The sequence below is a fragment of the Propithecus coquereli genome, unplaced genomic scaffold (assembly GCF_000956105.1).
Source record: "Propithecus coquereli isolate 6110/MARCELLA unplaced genomic scaffold, Pcoq_1.0 Scaffold105, whole genome shotgun sequence".
In the NCBI taxonomy this organism is placed as follows: domain Eukaryota; kingdom Metazoa; phylum Chordata; class Mammalia; order Primates; family Indriidae; genus Propithecus; species Propithecus coquereli.
The window spans coordinates 2,512,789-2,539,185 of record NW_012134414.1 but is presented as its reverse complement, the minus strand read 5'-3'; the positions used below and the strand labels follow the sequence as shown (position 1 = coordinate 2,539,185).

Here is a 26,397-nt window from a genome sequence, read left to right as displayed (position 1 = left end):
AAGTGATTTTTGTGACTGAAGAGTTATGATTAAGGTGCATTTGTTGCTTAGTAAGTAGCCTTTCATGGGGTTGGTGAGCACAGTTGCTTGAAGAGAAAGAATTTTGTGGGACTGGGAATGGGCTGAAGTTGTAATACCCAGGCATTCTGCTCTTGTGACTCACTTTAACCCTGTTTTATAGTTGGATAAAAGCTTTGTTCACTTTGGAACCAAAATTAATAACTGACCTTGCTCTCAAAACATCCTTGAAAAGTATTTCCTCACAGTCCTCTGAGCAAAGTTTTCAAAGAGAGTATCATAATTACCAAGTGGAAACTAAAGGTCTCCTAATTGAATCAAGTGTGGTATGGCAGAACCTTCTATCCACAGTCAGACACTACAGTGTGTGTGTGTTTGGGTTGGATGGGAGGATGCAGGTGTTATAAAAGAAGGAAACGCTTTTTATATTTAGTGAACAATTTATCGAGTTCTGGTTTCATGCCAAGTAATGTATTTTATGGCTTATTGTTTTTCCTCACCACAATCCTGTAAAATGGGGATTATCATCATCATCACCAATTTACAACTGGGAAAAATAAGTCTCAGAGAGTTTAGCTGAGCTGCCCAAGGTCATGCAGCAAGTGAGTGGCAGAGCTGAGATTCAGTCCCAGTTTCCCTGACTAACATCCTTAGGCTTTTCTCACAGTTTCACAGCTGCCTCTAAGTAGAGAACAGCCTGAAGGGGGCGGTATAGGGAAAAGAGAGAGTAACTGGCTTTACTTGCAGCCTCCAGCTTTTAATAATGTATGTTTTAATGCATTAAAATAATGAAATTCATTTCAACAAGTCTCTTGAATATGTGCTGTTTGATACATGCCTGATACTTTTACAAGGGACGTGGCAAATGAGCCAAACTCAGTCTTTTTGTTCTTTCCAGTCATCTGTTTTTAGAAACATGGCCTTTGTCTTTCCTTTATCGTTTGTACTGTTTCAAAAGGGATTGAGGGTGATGACTCATTTTTTAATCTTTATCAGTGTCTACAGTAGAAATATATGGCAGAATCTAATGGTCTGATATGGAAAAATGTCCTTGTGCATTAAAAATTGCTTGTTTCCTTTCAGATATCTTCAAGTACATCCCACCCTGAAGCTCCTGCAAAACAGTGTCAACCTTCGGCCTTGTTTCAGTTTGCAGAGGTATAGCTTTTTTTTTTAATGCTTATTGGGCTCAGAAAAGTTGTTGAGGTCAGGAATATTGAAATGGAGTTTTAATAACATATAGTGAACTTTAGGCACACCTCTTGCCTTTATTAACATAATACACATCACAGTGTTTATTGTTTTTTTGCTGCCTTTGGTAAAATCATAGTCAAATCAGCTCCTGATTTTATACCCATTTTTATAAGCATTTCATAAAGCATTCATTCAGAGTAGGCATTTACCAGTAATTTACTTATTTCATTTTACCTTGTTTTTAATTTATTTTAAAAGCTTGGAAAAACTGCTGTCAACATGAAGGCTAAAGGATTCCAATTTATTAAATTTTTCTGGTAGTGAAATTAGATGCTGTAATTCATGAATTATTCTTTCACAGCAAATGCAGTGGTGAATACGACTTGTTAAATCAGGTTAAATTAGCTTTCGGTGTGAGGTAGCTTCAGCCAGTATTTTTATTAGTGCTTAATCCCAGGCTTAGATCAGGTCAGCTCTTGCAGGATCTTAGATTGCTTCGGTTTGTCAGCCACAGAGAGAGCACATACCAACGAGTATTTTCTTAGTATGCTGAGAAGGCAAATCGGATATTCTCGATTTCGCCACAAAAACCCTGGCTTCAACCATATGCTCATTTCTAATGAGCACTATATGACAAATAATAAAATGTATATAGTTTATGAAAATAAGATGCTGTCTCCTTTAGGTCTTTCCTCCTTTCCCTCTCTATAATTCCAGCAAAAAATGCATATCATATATACTAAGCAATGTTTTATAGGGTTGAGAGAAAATGACAAGCAGGACTGTTCTATTTAATATTGATATATTGAATCACTCTATTCATTTGAATAAAGAGTGCTGCATAAATGAAATATAAAATGATATCCTTTTGGCATGAGGAAACCTAACATTTTACTTTTAAAATGAGAAAAAAATTACTTTTGGCTCTTACATCCAAAAAAAAAAAAAAAAAAATTTGTTGCTTCCTTTTGGGACACTTGTGTCAACCACCGTGACTTTACACCGTCCGTTGGCCTGCTTGTGTGTTCTCTGCCACAGTATTTGCCTTAGCTGCTGAGGGCTATTGTATAAAACTGATACAAATGTAGAATGTTATTTCATAAAGAATAATTTTATTAATCTGAATAAATTATAATTTTATTATAATTTTCCATTATGATAAACAAGCAGTTTTGTCACTGAGGGAAATAGTTTTGTTTAATTATACTTCTTTGCTTTCCTCCAGTTGTTAATATTTATTTGATGGTAATAATTTTTTCCAGAGTTAACAAAGAATTTTGACATGGTGACTACATTTATTTCTAATGTTGGTATCTGAGCCAGTCCCTTTTAGCTTTTCAAAAACATTTTTTTCAAAACAGAATTTATTTGCCATATTCTGCTTGATTAAATTCTACACTCTGTAGCTGGAATATTTGAAAGGTAGTGGCTCACCTTTGACACACCTGATATTTACATATGCATTAGCTACGAAGAGTATTCAACTTAATTTAAAATACCAGTGTGGAATATTTCAGCTGGTGCTGGTGCATTTCTAACACCACTCAGAACATGATTAAATGTTATTTAATCGATATCATCATCAGATTCATTAGGAGCTCCTGAAGCCCTGGGACAGGTCTGAGGGACCAGTCTGATGTTGTAATGGCCACTATCCTGTGATTTTGCAGAATGAGATCCCTTGTCCTTGCTGCTCAGTACACTCCTCAAAGCATGAGAAGATTTGGTCTTTGCCTCTTAATTATACTAAGTTTTTTCCTTGGGAAGAAAAGAACTTACTTGGGAGAGAGTCGTGCAGGGAGGCATTTCCAGATGTCGCTCCTCTTCTCAACAGCACTCGTCTCCCGAGGGCTCTTTTGTTTTTTAACCGTGAAATACATGTAGGATCTGAAGAAACTTTAAAAAAAAAATTGCTAATTTGAAAACTTATTAGGAATTGTTTCAAAGTATTGAAACAGGAAGGTGTATATGATGGGAAAAATCAAAATAAAATGGATAATGTAAAAAAATACAATTTCTGTTTTGCCCTGGAATCCAATGCCATCCCCCCCAATAAGTATATTACTTTTCCTAGTTGTATTTTGCATAGGTTGATCATAGCCCTAATTCCTAAGCAAATTAAACAAATTGCCACATCCTTGGTTATTTAATTGTAAATGTTATATGTGATTATACAAGAGAAGTTCATGGTTGTCTAAGTATATGTAACTTCTCTAATCACTTTCTTCATCTGACCCAAGAGAATTTATGATCTGACCACATTATCAGCTCAATACTGGACTGGTTTATTTAAAGCTAAATAAGAGTTATCCAGATAAAGTCATAAAATTATCTACTAAAATCTGCAATGAGCATATATATCGCAGTAGAAATAAAATAGGCTATAATTGCTAACTGTGGTATCACTAAAGCTCTTATAATTATTTCATAAAACAGTATCACCTTTGAGAAAACCCAAAGATTCTTGAATTTTTATTCTAATTAGTCTATAGCAAAAGTTCTCAAACTTTAATATATTAATACATCCAACTCACCTGGAAAGCTTGTTCAAACACAGATTGCTGGGCCCCACCCATAGAGTTTCTGATTCATTAAGTCTGAGGTTGAGCCTGAGAATTTACATTTCTAACAAGTTTCCTATTAGAAAACCACAGTTTGAGACAGTTGTGGGTTTTTTTAAAACCCCCAAATTATTAACTCATTATTGTGAAGGTATTTTTTAATATCTCTGGACCTCATAGGGGAAAGGTAAAGAGCAGGAGGAACAGATGTATAATAGAAAATTACCCAGTGGACCACTTTCTATTCCACATCCCTTTTCAGAGGGATTCCTGGTCCTATTATGTACACTTAGAAGACAGTGTTTATATTATTTAACAAACAATTTTTTCTTTAAAAACATTTAGATTTATAACATCATTTTAAGATCAGGCATGCAAAATTCTTAGAAACTATTTCTATTAATTTTATTTACAAACTCTTATAACTCCAGGAAGAGATTAGCTAGATCTTCTCTTGGAAATGGATCATTTATTGTGTAAAGTATTTATCCAAGAAACACACTAATTAAAAAACAGTAAGCCCTGCTAATTTCTTTAAGTTGAAAAAAAAATTCCTTCCTCGCTGAGTCATGGGTCTCTGTCTTGCAAGCTGAAAAGAAATTTTTCCTTCTTAACCAAATCTGATCATTTTAAAGCCCATTGAAGTTAACCTGTGTGAAAGTATGAAACCACGTAAAGCACATTTAGTTTGTAGGTTCCTCATGAGTGTTTACATTTAAAAGGAGAAAAATAAGGATCTAGAAAGAAATACAGAGTGCAGAGAACCCACCCGCCAGTTTCAGCCGGGCTCCTATTCCATGTTGATACTCAGTATTTCATGCAGATTCAACTTGACCCATCCGAAGTGCCATCGGGCTGTGTCTCCAGGCTCTGATTCATTAATTTGGTCAGAATGAGTTTCCTATTTGCATATTTTGTTGTTTAGAGGTAGAATGACACAGCAGTCATTTTTTCGACCTAGTTTATTAAAGACTGACCAAATATAATGTCAGAAGGGAGTTGCTGTCTTCCATTATTTAGCAAGTATAAAAGCCATGACCTAACCACATATTCTCTTCTCTGCTGTATGGCTGTTACACCTAGAGTATATCTTTGCATTAAAAAATTACATATTTACTTTGAAGACACAGCTAATTAGGATGATGTAGACCAGCAGTTCCCCACTTTTTTGGCACCAGGGACCAGTTTCATGGAAGACAATTTTTCCATGACTGGGGGTGGGGGGCTCCCTACAGCTTACCTCCCACTGTGCGGCCGGGTTCCTAACAGGCCACAGACCAGTACTGGTCCATGGCCCAGGGGCTGGGGACCACAGATTAGACAAATAGATTTAGACAGTGAAATTTTCCCTGAGGACATTTACTTTGCCAATGTAAGTATAACCATAATCTCACTAAATTTAAAATATTGTCACAATTGGATATAAGCAATAGGTACAAATTTAAAGCATTCATTTTCATGATGGAATGCCTAATATGTTACAGAATATTGCAGTTGATTAAAAACACCATATACTTACACTGCAACTAATCAGTGAATGTATTATGTGTTTTATTGGAAGCATTAATATTTCTTTTAAGTGAAGGAAGACTAGTCATCCTCATAGTGTTCATTTGTTCTTTGATTCATTTATTCATTCAATACTTATTGGTCATTTTCTCCCAGGCTGCAATGTTTATACTTCCCCTTGCAATTGCAAAAGACTTCCACCATTACCTAATTGGATTTTGATCTTTACCACCTGTTTCCCTGATGTTCTCACTCACCTCAGGCAGCCATAAAATAACCAATTTAACATCCAAGGTGATCATTTTTCTTAGTACTTTAGCTATACCTCATGTACTGTTAGACCCACCCTCTTGCTAACCTTTATGAATGAATACTGTTTATCCAAACATTACATAATATTCAAGAGCGACTCCAGTGGAGCTAACTGATTGGCAAGCACCATCCAATTTAAGAATTTCAAAAAGCCTAGCCGTGAACACACTATGCAGTATGGCCCCTCCCACCAATGCAGTAAACACACACACTTCCCTCCAGAGCCGACCAGTCATTGGAAAACAGATATTAACTATATTGTTCTTACATGAAAGTATGTATATGTCTCTGAAATAGAACAATATTGGCAGGAATGGACAGTGGTATAACAAATCAAGATAGTACAAACTATACTTGAAATTGAAGCCATCAGCATAGATGAGATTCCTGAGAGATGATGTGTAACATGAAAAGAGAGAGGGCCCGGCCAGCACGGTGGCTCACGCCTGTAATCCTAGCACTCTGGGAGGCCGAGGCGTGAGGATTGCTTGAGCTCAGGAGTTCGAGACCAGCCTGAGCAAGAGCGAGACCCCGTCTCTACTAAAATTAGAAAGAAATTAATTGGACAACTAAAAATATGTAGAAAAAATTAGCCGGGCATGGTGGCGCATGCCTGTAGTCCCAGCTACTCGGGAGGCTGAGGCAGGAGGATCGCTTGAGCCCAGGAGTGTGAGGTTGCTGTGAGCTAGGCTGACACCACAGCACTCTAGCCAGGGCAAAAGAGTGACACTCTGTCTCAAAAAAAAAAAAGAAAGAAATAGAAAGGGCCCTAGGACAAAACCCTGGGGAAAAACAACATTTAAGGGATCACTATAGAAAAAAGAGCCAGCCAAGGAGTGGCCTTGAGGGTAGGAGGAAAGCAAGGACCCTGCAGTAACAGAAGCCCAGGGAGGAGTTTTTCAAAAGAAAGATTACCACTGTCAAATGCTGCGGAGAAATTGAGATAAGGATTAAGCCACAGAAATGAATATATGTCCAGTTCCCCCTACCTACCCACCCACCCACAAATTAAGGAGTCTAAAAACATTTTTAGAAATCATATCTCTCCACTAAGTCATTCCATGAAAATTTTCTTGTTAGGAGATTCAGGAAACGTTGGACTGCTCAAATATATTGAACCTCCCCCAACACGTGCCCTTTTGGAAATCAGGCTTCCAGCAACCTTAAGCACTTAAAATACTGCTTTGTATCTATAAATAGGTAAAAATTTCCCCAGAGGCAGTGAGGAAAACTGTTTTTATTAAACATGGGGTGTCCCTTTGAAAGACAAGGAGCCATTCTCAAGCCTCCTCTCAAGACAGCTGCGTGTGAATTCTGAGGGCCTGCCTACGTGTAGTCAGTAGTTCTTCACTGAGCCTCTACCAAGAGGCTCTGCAGTGAGCACAGGATATATGGTAGTACACACCACACACACACACACACACACACACACACACACACACACTGTCTCTCTGTCTCCCCCCCTCCCCCCTTCTCTCTCTCCTCCTCTCTCTCTCCCTCTCTTTCTCTCTAAAGGAGCGGAAACCTACAGTAACACAAGCGACAGCAGAGGGAGCCAGTGGAAGAAGTAGAAAAACAGCATGTGCTATGTAGTCCAAGACTACCCAGCTTGTCATCCTTCAGTGATTCTCGAGTTGATCGCTGGATTATGTGACATTACTAATTGCTAAATTTAGTAAATGTCAACCTCAAACATTACAATTTTTAATTATGTTCAGTTTCAGTGTATAGTTTTTGGAATTGTACTAAAAAGGTGCTTATGTTTATTAGTGTTAATAGTGATAAATCATTATTACTAATAATTGTGCCATTTATTGAGAGCATAATATTGCCACAACACTGTGCTTCTCACTAACATCAAGTCTAGTCTTCACAATGTAATAAAGGGCAGATATTGTTTATATTTTGAAGGTGAAGTAAATGAGGCTCAGAGTCTTAATTATGTTCAAAAGTCCACACAGCAGAAAGTAATGAAGCCCTGTCTGTCTGGCACAAAGGCCATATTCTTTCTATTATACAACGTTAGTTCAAGGGATGGGCATTTATGTTCAGTACTTCATTCCTTTAAGTCACTAAGAGCCAGTGATATTAATGTGTTTGTTTTTTCTTAGTCTGATGATAACATGAGTAATTGAATTCAACCTGTCTAGAAACAGTAGAAGTGGCATTTATCAGTGAAAATTTGGCTAGAGGAAACTATTCCACACTTAAGAAAGATTGAGCCTGATAAATATATCTTATAAAGAAAAAGTAAATAATACAGGAAAGGACTCTATTAAAACTGATAGCACCTAGGAGGAAAGAGTCCTCATAACTTTCTTAGACTGGACTCTCTTTGGTGGCCCAGGTAGCTTATTAAATACGTGGTTCTGCAAAGGCATCTTGTTCAGCAGGTCTTCTAGGGAGAACTTCCTCTAGCAGTGAGCACTCAGTCTCTCCTGAAGCTGACAACTCCATAGGATCCCCTATGGGACTGGAGTCACCTGTAAGGTTAGCGTCATAAGGCAGGATTATTTCCTTAACGGAATTGGGAAATAGCTTCGTTTTAAATTGAGAAAGAATTTATAATCACAAAGAATGTCAAAAGCTTGGACCATAGCTAGCAACTCTAATGATGACAGAACTTCTCTAGGAGGAGAATGCTTTGTAAATATCTTTCAGAATGCATGTCCTTCTCAGCTCTTATCAAGGCTTGAAATTGAAAATGAAGTTTTCATATGAAAGTGAGAAAGGGCAGTGTCGTTCAGTTTTATCAGAGCCCAGCCACTGTTTAGGTAACTTTGCAGAAGAGTATGTAGTCAATGTACTAGTAACATGTATACATTAACAAGAGGGACATACCATAGGCCCTTAACTGTGTATCTTAGATTTGTGTTCTTCATTGTCAATCTTCACATGCACATTAGAGCATACTCTCAAAACCAGAGTCAGTGTTTCATATAAAACTCATAGCTTCCCCAGCTGCTGTCATATTGCCTTGTACATATATACTGGATTCTTAAATATCTAAATTCTTTAGATACAGGGTCTCACTTTGTTGCCTAGGCTAGAGTACAGTGGTGCGATCATAGCTCACAGCAGCCTCAAACTCCTGGAATCAAGCGATCCTCCGGCCTCAACCTCTTGAGTAGTTGTGACTCAGACTCTCACCACCATGCCAGGCTAATTTTTCTTATCCTATTTTTAGAGACAGCGTCTCAATCTGTTGCTCAGGCTGCTCTCAAATTCCTGGTCTCAGGCAATCCTCCTGCCTTAGCCTCCCAAGTTGCTAGGATTGTGGGCATGAGCCACACTGCACTCAGCTTAAAAAAATATTTGTTGACTAACTTGATGCTATTTTTCCACAGAGATCTCAAATATACCCCTTTAAAAATTGAACTAATCATTTGGTAAATGCAAAATAACTCCAAATCTCTTCTGTTTTGGCCAGTTTATGAGTTAGTACTTAAATAGAAATTGAAATGCATATCTCACTTTAAAGTTATGGAGTTAAATTTAATGCCTGGAATATGCAAGATAATACCCTTGTCATTAAACAGCTACCCAAGCCACACCTGTTTTTTTACTATTATTATTTTTGAGGTTATCTACTAAAAATGGTTCTCAAAATGATCATCCCAAGCATGACATGTTTTGAAGTTATTGGTACTTGGAAGAAATGATATTTGCATAAAGTAAGGAAAGTCCCTGAATGTGTATGAATGGGAAGCAAAGATTCTGTTATCACAATTAATATTCTTTATGTGAATTATCTTCAATATAGATTTCTTCAAACACTTCGCAGTTGGGTGGTGCTGAGCCTGTGAAACGCTGTGGAAAGTCTGCACTCTTTCAACTGGCAGAGGCAAGTTCTAAGAGTATATTGAAATAAGATCTGCAGAGATGGAAATCACAAAATATTTAATTATAACAGTGTTCCTTAAACTGTACTTTCTCTCCTGTGACCATAAAACATGTTTTATCTAATTTTCAACAGTGAGAGGGTAACCTTTAATTTGGGAAAACAGAGTTTTGCTACTAACAGTCATTAAGCTTGGAAAAGGCTACCTAGGGATATTGCAAAATCTTTTTCACGGATAGTATTTTAAAATAAAATCAGTTTTTGTCTCTCTCAGATTGGTTGAATAAGTCCAGCCCAAACACAGAAGAATAGCCTAGGTTATTTTCCTCTGCTCTGAGCATCTATAAATCTCTTGAAGGCACTACTTTTAAATCAGGTGGTTGATGTTTTAATTTCAGGTTTTTTTAGTGAAAAACTCATATGATAGATGTTAATCTGTTTTCATAACATCTATCAGTTACACGTTTGACATGACACATGGACATAAAATGCTACTATGCCATTGGCAAAGGAGAAAACGGGCTTTTATAAAGCCAGTGAAGGACAGAGCCCTCGCTTGGTGAGGAGTGGGTCAGGGAGGACGATGCCAGAGCTGTCGTTGCCAGGATGGGCGTGAGCAGTGGCTTTCTCTGCCAGGCTGTGACTGCTCTGCCTCCAGAGAACATGTGGAAGAAATGTTTTTAGCACCAGGACATTCTCATACCAATTTTCTGTATTGGTGACATAAATTAGGAAGTATCAAGTGGATGATCAAAAATCCCTTATACTAAACTTTTTTTCTTTCTTTTCTCTCATTTCTCTCGCTTCCTCGTAATGAGTTCCTTCTGAGTTCTTTTGTGAGTGATACGGTTCTTTTATAAATTCTTTGTAGTTTGTTCGACTTAATGGAATGACCTATTATTTTCTGAAATTTCTAAATTTTATGGTAATTTGTATCATAAAAATTGTGGAGTTTTAAATATCTAACATCTTTAAATTAGGTTTATGAAACTTAGCCGAGTCTAAATTAGAAATATAAAAATGCAAAGGCCTAAAATAGTCAAGTATATAAACAGTGGAACAGACTAACCCATTGTTTTCTAATACTCAGCTGACATGCTTCTTGTGTAAGACAAATTCAGACCCAGATAGAGGGCTACAAAGGACTGAAAAACTCTAAGGAAAACATTTGAAGACATCAGGGAATAGTTCTAAAAAGAGCTGCATGAGTCAGTGTAAAGTATTACTTCAAATACAATTGAAACAGTGAAGATGTGACAAAGAGAGTGTCTTTGGAATTAGAGTTGTAAACAAATCTTAGTAAACAGAGAGGCTGTGAGGCCAGGAATTGGTCTATTACCTTTAAGAACGTATAGATTGTCATAAAAATTTATTTGAAAAATGATTATTTTTCTTGGAATATATGACCCTCTGCTTTTTCTGACTATATAATTTTGTGTGTGTATACAACATATATACAAACATACATGTAGTTTCTTAAATATTAAACAACACTAAATTGTAAAACAAGCTAACTTTCAATATTTATCTTTATTAAACAGCTTTTTGTTAAAAATGTATGAACCTGTGGGGTACTTTTCTGTGGGGGAGATGAATTCATCTTCTTATTTTCTTTCTTTAGCATAGCAGTCATTAAAAAAAAAGGATTCCTTATTAAATCAGAGCTCATTAAAAAGAACACTCTTCTAATTTGTAGGGATGCATCCCAAATATGAAACAGATGCTATGGTTTAACAGATGTTTGAATGCTGGTATCATAATTTAAAGGGGTAAAATGACTGAAATAAGCCTATTCCAATTACAGCAAATCAGCTTAGTTTTATATAACTTTTGAGTAAAAATATATGCTTTTGATGACACAGGGTTGCTAAAAAAAATAATTTACAGAGAAAATCTTCTCATATTATTATTTGCACCAAGTGAATATGATGTCTTAATACTAATACAGTGTATTTTAGAATAACATCCAAAAGCTTTCCCAATGTCTAATTAAATATGTGCACAGTGGATTAATCAGCATCTTCAAATAATCACCAGTAGATATATGCTTCCTTAGTTTTTGTATCCCATGTGTATTTGATATTCATTTTTAACAAAATGTAATATTTAATTATTTCTGATACCTTTTTAAATAAATAAATATAACAGGATATTGAGAAGGACTTTTCCTGTTACCCAGAATTGATGCTGTTGTCTGACATCTGAAGAGACAACCTTCAATTCTCTCATTACAAAGGAAAGGGAAAGCCACCGAGAAACTACTTCCAATTTGGGCCAGCCCCTTCTCTTGGGACTTATAAAGAGATGGCCTAATTCAACTGTTATCCCATCCACCACTCCAGGGTTCCTCCTCTTGTCCCCACTCCAATCCGCAAGTCATCCCTAGGTGGAGGGATATCATAAGCTATCCACTCATCTGGAATATCTTGACTTTTCCGTCTGTCCCAGGGAGGAAGGGAGAGAAGTACTTTCCATTCATTATCTCTGTCCCTTGTCAAGGGAAGTGAAGCCAGTGTTTTGGAGTATGACTAAGGGCTGGAGCATAAGCCCAAAAATATTGCTATTAGTTCTAATTTATCTGAAATAATTTTAAATGTTTTTAAAAATATACTATAAATTTTAATAGATGTTTTCTGCAAGTAGGTTTTATTATCTAAACTAAGATGATAATGGCAGATGTTTGTTGAGTATCAATTGTGTGTTAGGCACTAAGTACTTTATGTGTGCTAATTTAATTCTCACAACAGTCCTCTGAGGACAGTACTATCAACATTTGTCTTTTATATATTAGGAAACAAAAGGACAAACTTGTTTCAAGTCATATGGATAGTAAGTGTTAGAGGCTGGGTAGAAACCCAGGCAGTCTGTCTCCAAAGCCCATGCTCTTAAACCCTGGGCTATTCTGTCACCTTTTTTTAGATGAATATAAAAGACCAGGCAAGTTGCTTGTTATAGAAGTGTGTGTATTATAAAAGTCTCTATGGAAGACAGCTTACTCCTACACATATATGTATGGCTGAGTAAGATGACAGATTATTCAAGACTTCTGTCAAAGAATGGAGCTCATATTTTCTTTTTTGAAAATGTCTGTACTTTTAAAACTGTCAGGATGTATCTTACACCCTTAAATAAGTACCTGTTTGTGATGATACTTTGGAAGATACTGTAAGGGCTATAGGAAACGATGATATACAACTCCTGTCCTCAAGGAGCTTATTCCCTGGTTGCAGAGAGATAAAACAAGTTAAGCTTGAAGAAATAAATAGTTCAAGTCACTTTATAAGGAATCACGCAATGAAATGATGAAATTCCACTTGAGTGATGGGTGATACACAAAGCGAATGCATGAAACTAGGAAAGGGAAAAATTAATATTAGCAAGAATGTTCTGGAGACTAAGCAGAGGGGAGAGAGCATGAAGATGGTTCTTGATGAAGGAGTTGTCTAAGAACCACTAGAGGTTGAAACTAGCAGCATTTGAGCCACACCTAACCTACAAAGATAGATTGCCACATTTTGTTGCATATTTGTTGCATATCATATTTTACATTTCAATTAGTGGCATATTTAAAAATTCGATTTCAAATAAGTACAGATTTCTGACTTCTCCTGAAAATTTTGAGGATCTGAGAATACTGGGCTAGACTTCCTCCATGAGAACAATTGGTCAAAGCTGATTAGTGGCTGCCGTCTTGGGTGTTTGCTCTCCAAAGGACACCATCCTCTCCTTTCCCTGCTGAGCCCTGACTCTGAGGACAACAGTCGTTGCCGTTATCCACTTACACTTGCCCACTTCCCTCTTATACCTGACCACCCATATACACAGAAGATTGTGACTTATGCATAATTAAACGGAGAGATGTGGGAGGTAAAGCACAGGGATAAAGGCAAGCAAAAGAGACAGGTAGATGGCAACAAGGAAATCAGATTAGCAGGAGTAGACGGCTATGCTAGGAGATTTATGGAAGATGAAGGGAAAGTGTGGCTGCAAGTCAGAATTGGAAGGGTATTTAGTACAGAGCAAAGAAATGTGTGCTTGAAAAGAATGAGGAGTCTTTGAAGATTTGCAGCAGGGGTAGGTCGTGATGAAAGTAGCACCTGGAAGAGATGCTCTTGGCAGCTATGTATGGAATGGAGTGGAAAGCGTCTGTGGACATCAGGTGTAAGAAAATAAGAACCAGGATCTGGGGAGCTGACTGTGGGAACAGGAGGAAGAAACAGATACCAAGGGGAGTCAAATGGGTTTGATGATTGAGTCAATGTGAGAGGCAAAGAAAAAGAGGAGTCAGAGATGACTTCAACACTGAAACTAAGTGTTTGACCCTGACCTTGGAGCCCTGCTTCAGGAAGCCTGGATGTTTGCAAGCAAAGGGTAAGCCCTGTTAGCAGAAAAGAAGAGCTGAAAGATGCCGGGGGAGGGGGGAAGGGATAACTAAGGAAATCCAATACTAGAAAAGTCAGGAAGGGAGGAGATTGCTAGCCAAGTAAATAGTTGAGTTTGGAAAGCAGAGACCTGTGTTACTCTGAGCGCAGATGACAGAGACAGTCACCATAGATCATCTGCCACTAAATTATGGGTGGTATTTGATTGAGGTATGACTCCATTTAAGTTTTCTGGTGTGTCTTTATATACTAGTGATGTACATTATCCTTTCCATCCTGTTATAACCTCCCTCAAGCCCAGAACAAAGATCTGTGAATCCCACATCAGCCCCTCCCATACTGTAGTCATATAAGTGCATCCTAATACTTACAGTACATTTAAGGAGACCTTTTATTTGAAAGTAGTGTGTTTCTTTTCTTATCCTTTTATACAGAGATGTGAGTCATTTTTAGAAAACTCCTATTCTAAAACTTACCATTTCATTCCCAATTGCAGAACTTCTTTTTGAATGAGCAGAAGTATAGGAATATATTTAATAACTGCCCTTAACATCTTTGGGGGAGACTTTAGCAGATGGTCTTATGGAGCAAAGGCCACTTTCATCCCATCCAGAATCTTCAGAAACTATACCATTTCTGAAGAAATAGTGAGTAAAGAGAAATATTTAAATCACCGTTTCACCTAGCCCAATTGTTTCAGCAAACCAAATAGAAAACTATTAAATATGCCCAGATTTTAGTGTTGACAGAAGCTTAGACCACTGTTCTGTGACCAGTTATCTTATGATAAAGAGAATTGAATTTTCTTAGCAGCAATGCTGTTCTCAGAAACTGTCAACCAGTGTGTATTTCTATGGAAAAAACTGCATGGTTTTATTGAATTATGGGAGAAATGCACATCTTGGAAAGAGCTGCTAAATGCCATCCTAGGGTTATGTCTGCACTGTTTTGGCAGATAATAAGCCAGTACAAAATGATTGTAAATATACCTTGGCTGCAAAACATTTGTTTTGTACTAAAAAGCAGAGATTTTGAAATTGAAACTTCTTGATTAGTGGTGGCTGCTCTGTTTTCACACTACCTTGTGTTTAATCTAGCTGACTTCTCCTTTGTAACAGGTAATGAAAGACAAAGTATAATTGAGTAAAATAACATGGTACATTTGGAACTACTTACTATTTCTTAGTACGGGTTGAGCATCCCTAATTCAGAAATCCAAAATCCAAAATCTGAAACTTAGAGTGCTGGCGTGACCTAAGTAGAAAATACCGCGCCCCACACCTTTGTTTTCTGATAGTTTAATATACATAAACTTTGTTTCATGCACAAAAGTATTAAAAATATTGTATAAAATTACCTTCAGTCTATGTGTATAAGAAACATAAATGAATTTCATATTTAGACTTGAGTCCTGTCTCCCACATGTCATTATGTACATGCAGATACTCCAAAATCCAAAAAAATCTGGCATCCATAACACTCTGATCCCAGGCATTTCAGAGAAGGGATACTCAACCCGTACCAGTTAGATGGCTTCTACTTCTATGGTATTACTTCTTATTTAGTACACATGATTTATTATTTGTCACTCATAATTTTACTAAGTCTTTTAAAGCAGGATACGTTAAAGAGATGAAGCAATATCCTAACATTTGTAGAAAATAATATATTGAAAAGTGTCTCTGATTCAAAGAAATAAAAGCTTGTTGAAGCACAAGTTTATTACATCTCTAAAGTGAGTCTCCGATAACAAATCCTGAACATAAGGTATAGTCTTCCCTGATCTAAAAAATGTTCCCGAACCCAGGAACATAAAATGTAATCCCTTTGCTGCACATTTTATCTTACCCTTTCAAAATTTCTATTGAATTTTTTTTCGTAGTAATTTTGAAGAGGATAACTTTTTATACATGGTCCAACATGTACATCCTTAGGACCAAAGTATCAACATACTGATTTTTGATTTTCTTTTAGGAGTGAGTTACATTTCTTCCAGTACATCAATGTCAGGCCTTTGTGATTACACAAAACAGTAAGAAACCTCAGTGTGGTTCTGTTGGCAGAGGTAAAATTACAATGTTGGTGATTAATTTCACTGGTGCTCTTGGGAAGTGTAAGTAAGGACAGTGTGATTGCTGGTCTGGGCCAAGCAGTAGCATGGTCATAATTAGCATTATTTTTCTTATAGACTCCGAAAGTAACTCTTTCCTCATGTGAATCAGAATGCATTTTAGATTCATCAATTACCTCAGAACTAATGAACCATCCAATTTAACACAATTATCTGTTGAATGCCTTCTTTTTGAAAGGTGCTAGGATATTCTTGAAGGGGAATACAAAGGTGGACAGAATATATTTTATGCCCCTTGAGTTACGGTTTAAAAAATTAGAGTAATACCTGAGGGAATAGATTGTAGGTATCAAACATTTATGCCCATCATTTGATTTAAAACATTAACATTTTAACTTCTCTGAATGAACCCATGGGAATTCCATCCCTGGAAAGCGTCCAGATGATTTTCTATTCTTTATTTTTAAAAAGGTTATTGTCCAATTTAAAATACTAATAGAAGAATAAATTGTCATTTACTAAGGACTGTACTGTTTCAAGGCCTGATTAGCAACCAACCTTCTATTAAGGGCTGCTTGACTAAATTAATAATAGGCATTAATTCTGTGTTTCCCATGATGCAGTTTTATTCCCTTGAGTTCGCATTGATTTATGTTCTTTTCTGTCCACTGAGTGCTTGTCTGTGTGCACATGCGTGCATATGTGTGTAGTGTAGTTTGTATGCACATTTGTTAGTCTCATTAAAGTGTTGATATGTGCAACCAAAAGTAGATGTACTACTTGTACCCAAAAGTAAAACTGAGCTTACTTGTATGTTTGTTACAGTTGCTTCTTGAGAAATAACTGATTTGAGATCTTCTTGAATCTAATTTTGTTGTATGTCTTTCCCCCAACTGTAGAATCATTCAATCCTAGAATGAAAAATTAGAGCAGAGCAATTAGTCTACCAAAGACATACCATGCTATTAATGATACTAATAGGAATATTATTATTACTAATAATAGCTAACATTTGTTCTAAATGACATGAGGCCTCAGAGAGATGGTTATTACAATGCATTATTTTTGCTCTGTACTAGGCACTGTTTTAAGAACTATTGCATATGCAACTCATTGAACCTCTCAGTATTCCTAAGGCATATAATATTAACAACCACATTGTATAGATTGGGAAACTGAGGCACAGAAAGGTTTAGGGAAAATAGCTGATCGTGGCAGAGCACTCTGCAAGTCCTATTCAGTCTAGCCCTAGAATCCCTGCCTTTTGAAATTGCCTCTTAATATAGAATTTGCTCACAGTAGGGCGTGGTGACATCTTATAAAAAGTTAATACATCCAAAGCTGTTTCCAGGTTCTGTTTATGTCTGTGGAAATGCCTCATATGCAGTGGAATAAATATCAAAAACAAAAATCAGAATTTATCTTTAATGATTTTTGTAGTAATAAGAAACTAAAGCGTTAGAAAAAGGTGCTTAGAAGGAGAATGCTTTAAAGAGTCAAACATACTTTAGACTTAAGAAAAGGTGAGTTTCAAAAAAAAAAAAGCAATATATGCAAATGGGCACTAAAATGGAGTAAGGCCCAAGATTGATTAAGAGAGTCTCTCTCTCTCTCTCTCTTTCACACATATATACACACAATCTCAGTAAAAGAATGGGGAAGATATTTTTTGAGTTGTGATTACCCATAAATACTAATGAATTCATTTGTAAGAGAATATGAACCTTGTATAACAAATAACCAAGGAGGAATACAAAAATCCAGAAGAATGGCATCAACTAGTGAGAAAAAAATTACTCTAAAATCCAGTGTAAGGTAGGGTTTGACAAAAGTAAATAACAACAACAAAAACTCCTTAAGGCTATTTTTAACTGTTCGGAGCTAGATAAAGATAGAAATTGGCTGTGTCTAGATTAGAAGAAGTAAAACCAACAAAAACAAGAGAAGGCAAAAGTATGCAGTTATTGTTTTGTCACCATTTATTTGGGAGAGAGGACAAGGGAAATTATGTTCAAGCAAGAAAATATAGGTGAAAAAAGTAAGTGTATATTAAACCAAATTTAGAAAAAGTAAGAGTATACATGGTCTTAGTATATTAGTTCAGGTTTCCAACAGCAGAAAAAAGAACAGATTGGAGGATACTAAAAAACCTAGCAAATGAGATTTCAGTCTCACTTTTGAGAATCTTTGACAAGTTGTGCGAAATAGGAGAACTCAATAGGAACAAAAAGACAAAAACATTCTAATTTTTAAAAAGAATAAGCCTGATTTCTAAAATGTAGACTATTAATTTCTAGAAATTTTTGAAAATTATTCTAATAATATAATGTTTGAACTCAGAAAAAAAGGATAAAAACAAGGAATTATTAAAGTTTCTCTGAAAAAGGTCATTGTCAGATGTGTCGTCCGGAGTCTGTTTGTCCTGCTCGCCGCCTTACATCCCAGATGGCCGCAGACTGCCTTTCCTCAGGTCCTGTGTCCCCGGCTTCTACCTGGGTTCAGCGGGTCAGAGATACTGGCAGGAGATTCGGGGATGGGAGGAAGAACAGGGTATGCAGGGAAAGGGTGAGGAGGCATTGGGGTAAAACAAAGGATGCATCTCTTCCATGTTGCAGCTCTCTCCAGATAGGCCTCCCATGCTTCCATCTTCCACTGGGGACCTGGCCTCTGGGCTTTAGTAACACTCTTTCTCTCATTTGTTTCTACTTTGGCTTCCTGCTGTTGCTAATCCCTGGCTTGCCTCATTCCTATTTGGGTGTCTCAGTACTTCATGACTTGTATAACCTATTCCCTGCATTAAATTCCCTCTGTTAGTTACACTTTGTTTCTGTTTGCCCAGTTAGACCCTGACTGGTACACAAGCCAACCTCATTTTCTATTTGGTATGGTTATGGTTGGTTGTAAAATAGGCTTAAGAGAATGCTGTCAGCACCCTGTATCCAGATTTTAGCAAGACTTTTGACAGATACTCTTACGATGTCCTTGTGAACAAAATGGGAGGGATTTAGACTGGATTATAAAACATTCTTAGATTGCTGAAGTTCATTAATGTTCAAATCAACCTGATGAAAGGGCTCCAGAAGTTTGCCAAAAGGCTCTGTCGTTGGCCACGTCCTACTCAACATTATGACCAAAGATTTGGACAAAGATATAAAAGGCAGCTTTATCAAGTGTGTATATAACACGAAGGTAAAAGATAATTTAATTCAAATTTTGAAAGGGTTAACTTTATAAAGAAAAATGGAAAGTCTTCTATCTAGCTACAAAAGGTAAATAAATCATAAAAACATGTAATTGAAGAGATCAAGCTTCCCAGCATACATTGTGAGTAAAGAAATCCAGGATTTTAATTGACTATAAGTCAGGTCGCCAGAAGCATGACCTATCTAAAAAAGAAAAAGAACTCATCTTTGGGTCCCAGTAAAAGATACCTAGCATCCCTATCAACTGACAAAGTTCCACTTCTCTTCTAGTATTAATACATTACATGAAGGCCAGGAACAAAATCTAAGAAAGATGCTGCTAAATCGAAGTATCCATTTTCCCCAACCCTTGTAGAGCTTTATAGCTATATGTGTATGCTTTACACATCTGTTTGCACACATTTGTTCACTTTTGCCTCACAACTGCCCCAGAATAGGATGTACTGTTAACTCCATTTCTCAGCCTCTGTTTCCTCAGATGGGTTCAAGTCTAAGTTGTATAGCCATTGTGTGGATTTAGGCAAGCTAGGGTGCTTGTTCATGATCCCAGTTCCTTTCAATAAGGCCCATTCTCACTTCAGGACACCTTACTGCATCTCGATAAGAGGGACCCAACTTTTGATATGTTGGAAGCCTTTACATGTGATGAGCTATTAGGGGAGCTGAGGAGAGACCTATGGGAACATAAAGTCTATCTTCAAGGACCTGAAAGTCTGTCATGAGAAAGAGTGAATTAATTTACATGGCTTCAAAGAACAGAATTAAGACTAATAGGATGATCAGTGTTGGCTCAATGTTAAAAAAAATTCAAATAGAATGGCCCTCTAATACAGGAATATGCTCACTGTCTTTGCACAAAAGTTGGATAACTCACTTTCAGGAATACTGTAGTAAAATGAATTACTGCATTGGGAAGAGAAGGTTAAATTAAATAACCTCTAGAGCAGTGGTCTCCAACCTTTTTGACACCAGGGACCAGTTTCATGAAAGACAGTAAATACAGTTGAAGCTTCAGTTGCTCGCCCACTGCTCAACTCCTGCTGTGCGCCCTGGGTTGGGGTGGAGGGGAGTGTGGAGCTATGCGCCAGTCCCTGGTCCCTAAGAGGCTGTGGGCCACTACTGGTCCGCAGTGGCTGGGTGTTTGACCACAGCTCTAGAGTGACACCCAACTCTGATGAGAGTCTGATTTGGTTTTTGGTTAGTGGGTAAATTTGTGATGTGTAGTTTTTAATTGAGAATTATGTTTTACTTTTATAGTTTCACTTTCAGCAATATAATTGTTTTTCTTATAATTTAGGATTAACATAGTCTGTGAAAAAAACTTTTTTAAGAGCCTGAAACAAGGAAATAAAGCATGACTAGTGTTCAGTGTAATTACCTACACAAGAAATATTATGCTATTTCCCAGAATATGTCCCCAGAGTGAATGTCTGCATTTGTTCCATTTCATGCCTAGCTATAGAATCCTATTGGGGTGATGAGGAGAATCATTTTGAAATATATTGAAGCGGAGAATAGAGTTTGCAAAGTATTATTAGGTTTGCTAAGATGAACCTGTGTAAACCAGCCCCTATATGGTAAAAGGTCCCTGAAGTGACCTATTAAAGGCCACCAGAGTGAGAGTGATTGAAATATCTTAAAATTTACTTTGAGAATGCCTTCCTAGCCTTCTTTCTAGAACTGGTATAATTTCTGTCCTCACATGGAGTAGTTATTCATGAAGGGCTAGAATAATTGAGAAACGAAAATAAAACTTATTTCAAAATTGATATAAAAACAGTACATTCTCCCATAAGAGTAAAACATGCAGGGAAGATTAAGTGTGTCGATGTTTCAAAATAAAGATAGTATTTTGCTTTGGGCTTATTTCTGGTTATGTTTAATAAAGGAAAGTTGTCAGTCTTTGTAGCCACTTGCTGAACTGTAAAAGTTTGCTTACCTGAGTTCCTGAAAAAGACAGCTGCATTGTGAATCCTTATTTCATTTCTTCTCTGTGAGAGCTCTGAAGGGCTGGGTGCTCTTATCATGTTCATTTTTTAAAAATTTCAGTGTCTGCCTCCCCTTCCCCTTCTTGAGTTTCTTCCTAAGACTTACTAATCGTAACATAATTCTCACAGAAAGATTTGTGATGCATTGGAAATACTAAGAAAAAAGGGGCAAAAGAACATCTGATATTTAATTCAATGTACTCATTTAAAAAATTAATTTTGCAGATGTTGATTATCTCTGACAACATGCCATTTAATAAGATGTTGACTTTAAAAAAAAACAGATGTTTCCTATTCATGCTTGATTTTGTATTGACTTAGCAAGCCCCTACCAGTCTTTCCCCTCTAAGTTGCTAGTACAAAGTAGATAAAATAAATTATGGCTAAGACTTCTGGTGCTGCCCTTGACTAAGTTAGTATCATTGGGCTCTTGATAAATCCCTCAAATTCCTGACCTTATTAATTTTTGTATCTTTAGTATCCTCCATGGGGCTGGCATTTTGGAGCCTTGCAAGTTATGTGTTTATGAATGAAAACTTCAGGCATTGAAAAAAATTTTTGCAAAAAGCTGCAATATCCCCTTCTGAAAAAAATAGCTCTATATTAAAGTTTCAGGGTATCTGGGAGCCAGGGAAGAAGATGGCAATTTTCCCCTTGAATGTTCTATATGTGAAATTTGGGAAGTTTTGGTGAATAATTTAAAAACTTAACCAAATTGAGACCACACATGTTTTGATATTCAGAGTTTTTCAGATTTTAGAAAAATGATACAGTAGATGTATCTTACACTATGCAATTTCCCCAGTACATATTCAAATGTATGAATATTTTGATAACAAAAACATGTAAATAGTCACAGTAACCGAAATAAACCTTTTTAAGAAGTCAAACAGTTTCAGGTTGATTCAAGTTAGAATTTGCAGCCAAGTAAGTAGACCAGATAAAATTTGCCACCAAATGAGTTAGGAAAACAAAAATAAAAACAAAACTTTGTTCTTGGAGTTTTTGTGGTTTTGGAATTGTCTGTCAGCATTTGTGGACCTATAATGGTTTTTTTAATGAATAGAAACCTTCTTTAGTTGTTTAATGAATCATATTATCTCGAGTTTTAAGTGGATAGGTAAGAATTTTTATTTTCCTCATTACCCCTGGAAAAAAGACATGGCAAACATCTGAATAGAGTTTTGGGATTATTAACTAAGTATGGGTTGAGCATCCATAATCCAAAAATCCAATATGCTCCAAAATCTGAAACTTTCTGTGCATCACCAAGACACTCAAAGGAAATGTTCATTGAAGCATTTGGATTTCAGATTTTTGCTTTAGGCTTGCTCAACCAGTAAGTATATAATGCACATGTTCCAAAATCCAAAACAATTCCAAAATTTGAAACACTTCAGAGTCCCAAACATTTTGGATAGGGGATACTTAACATATACTACCATAAGTGCATCATCCCACTTGGACCTTGCAAAATCCTCTGAGATAGGATTATTTACATTTTACAAAAGCCATAGCGGAGTGAGGAGTGAAATGACTCATTCTGGTTCACAAAGTGAAAAACCAGGAAAACTAAGACTCAGGCTTGGGTCTTTAAACTCTGGATCCCATCTTCCTTCTGCTAGATCTCGTTTCCATAGGAAATGCTTCTAATGAAGCTGGAAAGTGATAATTCAGATGTATGTTTGATTAGAGTTAAATGACTATACCACAGCGCCTATAGGCTTCTATCAATTTGAATCATTTAAGCTAGTTTGGCAGAAGTGGGCTGATTATTGTAAACTTTTAAAGTTTGTTTTGATTATTTTTTAAAAGGAATAAAACACTTCAATTTTGAACATGGAATAAAAAGGACTTTTTTGGTGTTCTCCCATTTTTGTTTCAATTGTTTAGATGTGCCTGGCATCAGAGGGGGTGAAAATGGAAGAATCAAAGCTAATAAAAGCAAAAGAATCAAATGGTGGACGAATTAAAGAATTAGAGAAGGGAAAGGAAGAAAGAGAAATAAAAATGGAGAAAACAGATGAAGTCAGGTTACAGAAGGAAGCAGAATTTGAAAAATCAGCTAAGGAAAATATAAGAGATTCTAAGGAATTAAGAAATTTTGATGAGCTACAAATGGATGATATAATGGCTATAAAAATGGAAGATCCCAAAGAAATTAGAAAGGAAGAATTAGAAGATCAAAAATGTAGTCACTTCCCTGATTTTTCATACTCTGCCAGTAGCAAGATAATAATAAGTGATGTTCCCAGTAGAAAGGATCACATGTGCCATCCTCATGGAATTATGATAATTGAGGATCCCACGGCATTAAACAAACCAGAAAAACTAAAAAAGAAAAAGAAGAAAAGCAAAATGGATCGACATGGAAATGATAAATCCACACCCAAGAAGACTTGCAAAAAGAGGCAGTCTTCAGAGTCTGACATCGAGAGCGTCATATACACCATTGAAGCCGTTGCAAAAGGAGACTGGGGCATTGAGAAACTTGGAGAAACCCCTCGCAAGAAGGTTCGCACATCCTCAAGTGGCAAGGGAAGCATTTTGGATGCCAAGCCACCAAAGAAAAAAGTGAAATCAAGAGAGAAGAAAATGTCAAAGGAGAAATCCTCAGACACCACCAAAGAGTTAAGACCTCCAGATTACATTAGTATTTCTGCCAGCAAGAACATTTCTGGTGAAGTGCCAGAGGGTATAAAAGCAGAACTGTTGGCTCCCACGGAGGATGCACTACCACCCAGCCTATCGGGACAGACCAAGCCTGAGGACAGTGACTGTCATAGAAAGATAGAGACTTGTGGCTCCAGGAAATCCGAGAGGTCTTGCAAAGGTGCTCTTTATAAAACCCTGGTGTCCGAGGGCATGCTCACCTCTCTGCGAGCCAACGTTGACAGAGGTGAGTGACTTCTACAAACCTGAAAAGAATATGAAAACAGCAGAATTCCTCCTTTAGACCTTTGAAAACAACCGCCCATAAAGAACAATATGGTGTCAAAATAATATGTTAACATTCATGCAGTTCTTTGTGGTTTGTAGATTATAGTAACCATTTGTCATTTTACCTACATGTTTTCTAGCACTGTTAAGGAGAGTTTGTATTCATTTTGTAGGTAGTTCTCAAGATACAAGTACTTAAAGTAATTCAAACCTTTCCCTCCCTGCCCCCACTGATATGGGCTAACTTTTTGTTTTGAAGGATTAGTATTGAATGTTTAGAACTTTTGTTCTTTAACTTTTGATAGAATTTCCAAAATCAAGCAGGTATGTTTGTCAGGATCTAAATGTATCAGCTTTAGAAGCAAATACTTTATCTAGGCCTCCCCATTAGCTTATCAAAACTATAACTGCAATGAAAAGCTCTTTAAAACATGACAACATCCAGAAACTTGTTAATGTATACACCTGTATTCCAGAGTATTTCATATAAATTCATCTATTTTAAAATATAGCATCTAGCTAGAGGAATACCTCTTCCCAAGCTATATTACAACAAGAGATGTGTGAGTCCTAGGTCTGACAAGTCCTGAACTAAGATAGTTGGGAATACATAGTTCTCTAGGGATGTCATTCCAGCGAGTCTTAGGGAAATTAGAAATAATGTCTACCAGCAATGCCACCCATACCTTAGGCTGGTTCTCAAATGGAAAAGCTAGTAGTAGTTAGTCTGTTTCTTGAGTCTTGTGATACCTGTTGAATTATGACAAAACAGCTTATCTCAGAGGCTATAAGTCATTTTTCTGCATGTTACATTGTTAAAGGTGGTCCAGCATAAATCATTCTGAGGACTCCGAAACAGTTGCAGATAGCATCATGCAAATGATATGTAAGGAGTCAAGGGGTCGCTTGTTAAGCAACTAAGATGATACATCCCCCCAACCCCAGCATGTACTGAGCACATCCTTTCTCTTAAATTTTCTTAGGAAAACGAAGCTCAGGAAAAGGAAACTCCTCTGATCATGAAGGGTGTTGGAGTGAAGAAAGCTGGACATTTAACCAGAGTGGGACCAGTGGAAGCAAGAAGTTCAAGAAGACAAAGCCAAAGGAAGACTCTCTCCTTGGGTAAGTGCCTGTGAGCAGTCAGCTGCACTGCACAGACCTCAGGCGTGGGTAGGATTGTCAAGGTGAACATAAATCACTAAGCAAGCTCACTCTTTGTTCATTCCGCACTTGCTATGGCCTTAGCAAGCACTCTACTGAACACAAATCAAGCAGTGTATCGCATGATTCCTGCTGTTAACACAGTCATGTGAGTGACAATATCACTCACATTTTAAGTATGATAGAAAATATGTAGATTTTAGACTTAGGCCTAGGTTTGAATCAATGTCCACCATGTAGTAGTGTTGTGACATTGCAAATCCTTTAATATTAAGGGGATGTGTTTTCTCATCTGAAGCTTAGAATGGATATTATTAGTATGTTTATATTTTGCCCATTGTGCTTTGTGTACTTAATATTTCTAAATGTATGTACATATGTTTAGAAAATAATATGACAGCTGAAAAATGTGAGGTAAATAAAATTATGCTTAGGCTAACCTTTTTTTTATAAACTGTGTTCTGTTGCTCTAAGATAAAAATATTAGGCTGAATATTCTGGTACCATAGAACATTCAATATATTAATTATATATTGAAATGCGGAACTAAGGAATGGCATTCATCAGGATAAAAATTGTTAAGAATTATTTTATATTTAATGTTATGCCAAAGACTCTTAATAACAATCTTAATATAAAGCATTTTGTTATTAAGTTTAGAGATCCAATACTTTATATTGGTGAGGAAAGTATCTGCATATTCAGTTATGCTGTTTTAAAAATGCTTTGTGAATTCTCATTGGCCCAATTTGAAAAGAATCTATTGAATAGAAATAAGTACATTTTAATATTCTCCATATTTCTTCATAAGTGTGCTTAAAGGTATGCAGATTTTATGCATTGGGTATATTGTATTCGGTTTATTAATAATACTTGCATTTCTGTATTTTTCCTTGGAAGTTACAGTGCTTTAAAGTCTGGCTAATTCTAAGACTCTCAACCATTATAAAGAGGAAGGGTAGAAATTATTTTCTATAGTGCTGGCTCCTCAAGATTATTTATATTGAAATGATATAATTTTACATATTTTATTTCTAATATTTTTAAAAGTCCAAAGTACTTCAAATTAGTTTTTCTTACATTATGCTTAAGTAATGACATGAAAATCCTCACATTTGTCATTTTCAAATGATAATTTCAAACATAGATTATCCTAAAAGAGTGCCCTCGAGCATCTAGACCAATGCTGTATGTCTTCTAGAAGAGCTGCCAGTGCC

The 26,397-nt window shown here is 36.5% G+C and overlaps 1 protein-coding gene across 2 annotated transcripts in view; it reads left to right on the top strand.

Annotated features, from left to right (window-relative positions):
- BBX (bobby sox homolog (Drosophila)) overlaps positions 1 to 26,397 on the top strand; it is a 176,627-nt gene that overhangs the window by 119,546 nt on the left and 30,684 nt on the right. For both annotated transcript variants that reach the window (XM_012646088.1, XM_012646092.1), the window contains exons 7-10: positions 1,102 to 1,176; positions 9,358 to 9,438; positions 22,973 to 23,978; positions 25,003 to 25,141. In XM_012646088.1, the coding sequence (XP_012501542.1) occupies positions 1,102 to 1,176; positions 9,358 to 9,438; positions 22,973 to 23,978; positions 25,003 to 25,141 (1,301 nt within the window). The remainder of the gene's footprint in view (positions 1 to 1,101; positions 1,177 to 9,357; positions 9,439 to 22,972; positions 23,979 to 25,002; positions 25,142 to 26,397) is intronic.